The 6,000-nt window shown below is 38.6% G+C and overlaps 1 protein-coding gene across 1 annotated transcript; it reads right to left on the bottom strand.

Annotated features, from left to right (window-relative positions):
- Positions 1 to 906: 906 nt before the first annotated feature.
- On the bottom strand, positions 907 to 3,264 carry mrap2b (melanocortin 2 receptor accessory protein 2b). The gene is made up of 3 exons (XM_067390785.1): positions 3,156 to 3,264; positions 2,791 to 2,890; positions 907 to 1,672 (listed from the first exon to the last, which is right to left on the bottom strand). The coding sequence occupies exons 1-3, from the start codon at positions 3,262 to 3,264 to the stop codon at positions 1,285 to 1,287; spliced, it is 597 nt and encodes a 198-aa protein (XP_067246886.1). The 3' UTR covers positions 907 to 1,284.
- Between the last annotated feature and the right edge of the window lie 2,736 nt (positions 3,265 to 6,000).

Here is a 6,000-nt window from a genome sequence, read left to right as displayed (position 1 = left end):
CACACACACTCGCACACACACTTACAAACACACACTCACACTTGCATGCATACACACTTACACACACACACACTCACACACACACTTGCAAACACACACACACACACTCGCTCATGCACACAAACACTTACACACACACACACTCGCACACACTTACAAACACACACTCACACTCGCTCATGCACACACACACTTACACACACACACACTCGCACACACACTTACAAACACACACTCACACTCGCATGCATACACACTTACACACACACACACTCGCACACACACTTACAAACACACACTCACACTTGCATGCATACACACTAAAACACACACACACTCACACACACACTTACAAACACACACTCACACTCGCACGCACACACACTTACACACACACACACTCGCACACACACTTACAAACACACACTCACACTCGCATGCATACACACTTACACACACACACACTCGCACACACACTTACAAACACACACTCACACTCGCTCATGCACACAAACACTTACACACACACACACTCGCACACACACTTACAAACACACACACACACTCGCTCATGCACTCAACACACACACACTCGCACACACACTTACAAACACACACTCACACTTGCATGCATACACACTTACACACACACACACTCACACACACACTTGCAAACACACACACACACTCGCTCATGCACACAAACACTTACACACACACACTCGCACACACTTACAAACACACACACACACTCGCTCATGCACACACACACTTACACACACACACTCGCACACACTTACAAACACACACACACACTCGCTCATGCACTCACACACACACACTCGCGCACACTCACTCTCTCACACACACACTCTTACACTCAAACATGCACACACTCATTCGCGCACACGCTTAAAAACACATTCACACGCACACAGAAACACTCATTCACACACACACTTACTCGCAGACACATCGCAAACACACTCGCACGCACACACACTTACAAACACACACTCGCTCATGCACACACACACTCGCACACACATTTATAAACACACACTCACACTCGCTCATGCACACACACACACTCACTCTCACACACATTCATAAAGACTCAAAGGAACACACACAGACACACACTTCTTGGTTGTTGTTTATCAGAGCTACACTGTCATCACAGAGTTCTCAGCACTGCAGTGAAAGGATCGTCTCTTGAAAATCACTGACCGCTGTCCACACTGCAGATGTCCCCCTGAATAATGAGTCTGACTGATCTGTGTGTTAATACTGGATGACATCATAAGAAGGGTGGGCGGGCTCTAAGCTCTTCGGCACAGGTGATTGGCTGCCTGTGATGATTGGCGGCTCACACAGCAGTAAGTCGTCGACGCTGGAGCTCTGCTCAGAGTTCACAAAGTTTGGAATGTTGAAGTTGGACAGGAAGTGCTCGTCTTCGTCTGTCGTCCCCTGGAGGCGGAGTCCAGCAGCGGCCCGCCCACAACGCCTCCCTCTGCCAATCACAGCTTTGGCTTGTTCCTCCTCGTGGATGTAGAAGTGAAAGAGGGAACGTGATTCGTCCGGCAGCGGCGGGAGAGAAAAGGCCTGAGAGCCGCCGACCTCCAGCACACAGTCACCTAGACCATGATGCTTTTCTCTCGGGTCAGGGATCCTGTAGAGAAAGACAGAGAAAGTTTTTTGGACAAATTTGTAACTATTAAATAATATTGTTGCATTTTCTCATTTTTTTACACAAGTGTATTCTCAACCATACAACCCTGTAACAACAACAACAACAAAAAGATATTGTAATAATTAATCAAACAATTTTTTTCTTTGCCAAACTTGGTCCTTGCTGAGAAATATTTCCCATTTTGGCATAAGTTTTATATTTAATTTTTAATTTATCTACATTTTTAAATTATATATATATATAAAAAAACAAATGTATATTTTTATATAAAAAATGTTGAAATCAATAAAATATAAATTAATATAAAAAGTTTTTTATTTATTTTTTTATAAATGTATAACAAATTATATTTAAATTATTTATTATATTTAATAATTATATTTATAATTATAAAATTAAATCCTGTGTTTTTATTTTAATTTCATTATAGTTTTATTAATATTTGGAATTAGAATTTATTTTTTTATATTTTAATTTATTTTTGTGTTAAATTTTTAGTTTAATCTATTTTTATTTCAGTTTTATGTTTATTTTTTTCCAGTTAATAATTTTAATGCTTCAACTTATTTCAGTTTATTGCCAAAGCAACAACTAATTTCGTTTAGCTAAACTAATATTAATATTTTATTTTATTTCAGCTTTATTTTTAATAGTTTTAGCTAACTGTAATAAGCTTATTAAATCTGCTGTGTCTGATGCATGAATGAGGTGAACAGCACACTAATGACTAATTCAATCAGACTGATTGACTAATATAAGCAGCAGCTCAAGTGTTTCTGCTCATCTGAATATGTGATTACAGACTGACTTTAATCAGTCTCATCAACACTGGCTGTTTCTATGGAGACGCACTTGAAGCTTCATCTACAATAATAAATCTGAACAAAGGCTGTGTGTTACTGAGAGTGTGTGAACGCCGGCTGAGTTACAGGGACATCTGAGGGGTTCAGCTGCTGTTTACAATTCATTCATATAAATATATTAATATAGCAAATTGAGAGTGTGTGTGTGTGTGTGTGTGTGTGTGTGTGTGTGTGTGTGTGTGTGTGTGTGTGTGTGTGTGTGTGTGTGTGTGTGTGTGTGTGTGTTTTACTCACTCTGGATGTGGAGCTCCAGTTTTAGTAATCAGGGTCAAAACAAAGAACATAAAGATGACAAACACAGCCAGTCCGACCCAGAAGCCAATCACGATAGAGTCTGACGAAACAAAACATCATTTAGAATACAAACACACACATCTATCTATCTGTCTATCTATCTATCTGTCTATCTATCTATCTGTCTATCTATCTATCTATCTATCTATCTATCTATCTATCTATCTATCTATCTATCTATCTATCTATCTATCTATCTATCTATCTGTCTATCTATCTATCTGTCTATCTATCTATCTATCTATCTATCTATCTATCTATCTATCTATCTATCTATCTACAGTGAATGATATGCAGATACTCACATCTGTTTGCTCTCAGTCCCTCGAAGGACACAGGCTCCTCGTCATCATAGTATTCATAATGCCACTCATAATCTCCAGCGGACCGACTGTGGTTTGAATATTCAGTCATGTTTCAGCAGAACTCGTCCAAGATATTTCAGAAGTCCAAAAGCATCATGATGAGTGAAGAAATCACGATAAATGGATCATTAAACAGAGACTCCGTGAAGAATGAAGTTGAAGAGCAGATGAAGCACTGCGTGAGCTCGAGTCCTGTCTCTCTGTGTGTGTGTGTGTGTGTGTGTGTGTGTGTGTGTGTGTGTGTGTGTGTGTGTGTGTGTGTGTGTGTGATCGTACCGCACACGACAGAGAGAGAGAGAAGAGTGTCATTAGATTTCACACAGACATCTGTTGTCAAACTGACTGTCCAGAGCTCACTCACACACACACACACACACACACACACACACACACACACACGGGTCTTTGATCTGTCTTTAATACACCTGATGCTCTAAAAATCACTTCAGCAGATTCTTCATGCTGCTCTTTTCATACATCTAACGTCTTCTGTGTCTCATGTGAGGAACAACAAGAGAAAACAGCAGAAGGTCGTTCAGCACATCATCCTTTCTTCAGCAGATTTAATTTCCTGTGCGTCAGAATATTCCTGTTCTGCAGGAGGATTATTAATACAAGAGAAACTCTTCAATCTGTGACCTCGCTGTAAGAGTGTGTTTGCCCTTAAAATTTTTGCCACTCAAAAATGAAAATTCTGTCATCAATTACTCTCCCTCGTGTCGTTCCACACCCGTAAGACCTTCGTTCATCTTCAGAACACAAATTAAGATATTTTTGAGGAAATCCGATGGCTCAGTGAGGCCTGAGCAATGACATTTCCTCTCTCAAGATCCATTAATGTACTAAAAACATATTTAAAAACACTGCTTCAGTGCGTTACGAATCTTTTGTGTCGAATCAGTGGTTCGGAGCGCCAAAGTCACGTGATTTCAGCCATTTTGGCGGTTTGACACATGATCCAAGTCATGATTCGTAACGCTCCGAAGCTTCCTGAAGCAGTGTTTTGAAATCGGCCATCACTAAATAAGTCGTTATTTTGTTTTTTTGGCGCACCAAAAATATTCTCGTGGCTTTATAATATTAATATTGAACCAGTGTACTCACATGAACTGATTTAAATATGTTTTTAGTACTTTAATGGATCTTGAGAGAGGAAATGTCATTGCTCAGGCCTCACTGAGCCATCGGATTTCATCAAAAATATCTTAATTTGTGTTCTGAAGGTCTTACGGGTGTGGAACGACATGAGAATGAGTAATTAATGACAGAATGTATAATTTTGTGTGAACTAACCCTTTAAACTAGTAAAATCTCACACACTTGTTTTGATTGTGTGCTAAGTATAAAATAGATGTTTCCACACACACATTTTTGGCTAAATCGATGTTAAATATGTTGTTGTGAATGTAGAATGAAAAAGACTCGCACACATCTCAGTATTTCAGTGTAAGAGTGTCCTCTAGTGGATTGATTTGATTTGATATTTGATTGATGACTGATTGTAATGTGAAAGACAACAGATGCCGCTAATATTGGTGAATCTGCCTTCATAAAAAAGAGAATGACTTCACCAGGTCAAACCAAACACACTCGAGCGCCTCTGTAGTTAGATGTGTTTGTTCTCTTTTAGCGTTTAAACTTTGCTTTCTATCCTCAGAAAGCTCTAATAAAGCACTATTAATCACAAGAACACAGCAGGACAGTCAGACTGCAGCACAGGTAAGCGTCTCCAGCTTCTCATCTGTGTGTCTGTGATGTTTATTTCGAGCGTTTGTCTCTCTTGAACTGGAGAATAAAGTTCATGAACTCGCGCGAGTCTCAGCAGGAGCGCGCGCGCGCCACAGATCGGCACGCGCCATGTTTGTGTTTGTGTTTGAGAGCAAATGGTTTGGATTTCACACCTTTTGGATCTCCACATATGATTAAACTAAAGCCTCTAATTATCACCAAATCATCATATTAGTAAATGCGCAATCACAGCTGACAGTTTTGCTAAGCTGAAAGGGAATGTTCCCTGAACGTTTTAAAAACGTTTTTCTTGAACGTAAAGGGAAAGAGAAATAGAAATATTAGTTTTGAATGTTCTCTAAACATTATGAAACCTGTTAACATTTTAAAAAAACGTCAAACTATCAAACTAAACATTTCATGATATATATACACGGAAGTTACGCAATCATTACAAGCGCACAAACCCTACAGAAATCTATTGTGCCGTTATTGATCGTATTAAATAATGTATAAAAACATAAAATAACAGAGAGTTCTCACATTTTATAAATAAATATTACCCACCCGAATTAATTAAAAGCGCTTACATGTGAAAGAATGAAATATTTATCATATTTTTCAGTATTTTCTGTGCGTAAACACACGAGACAAGCACAAGTCATTAAAGAATCAGGGGCCGTATTCACAAAACATCTTAAGGCTAAAAGTAGCTCCTAACTTGCCGATTTAGGAGAAACTCTTAAAAATAATGGGTGTGTCAGTCATAATTTTAGGAGTCCTAATTTTTTGCTCTAAGAGTATTTCACAAAGCATTTTAGCGCTAAAACTAGCTTCTAAGTCTGTGAGAAGTTAGAAGTAGTCAAGAGGACTCCTAAGTCTCTAAGACCAAATCACAAACAGTCCTAATCCACCCAAAGACACTGTACACCATTGAGGCAATAGCGATTGAGCCTTGGGTGCTGAACTTTTTCTTTATAAATGCAATACATTATGATTTATAGATTTATAGACACCAAAAAAAAAAAAATCTTTAACAAATTAAATTTTACAATTA

The sequence above is a fragment of the Chanodichthys erythropterus genome, chromosome 8 (assembly GCF_024489055.1).
Source record: "Chanodichthys erythropterus isolate Z2021 chromosome 8, ASM2448905v1, whole genome shotgun sequence".
Taxonomy (NCBI): Eukaryota; Metazoa; Chordata; class Actinopteri; order Cypriniformes; family Xenocyprididae; genus Chanodichthys; species Chanodichthys erythropterus.
This window is presented reverse-complemented; position numbering and strand designations above follow the sequence as displayed.

Coding starts and splice junctions, on each gene's coding strand:
- mrap2b (XM_067390785.1), bottom strand. CDS start 3,264: ATGACTGAATATTCAAACCACAGTCGGTCCGCTGGAGATTATGAGTGG. Junction 2,891..3,155: donor GGGACTGAGAGCAAACAGAT/GTGAGTATCTGC, acceptor TTGTTTCGTCAG/ACTCTATCGTGATTGGCTTC. Junction 1,673..2,790: donor ACTGGAGCTCCACATCCAGA/GTGAGTAAAACA, acceptor CTTTCTCTACAG/GATCCCTGACCCGAGAGAAA.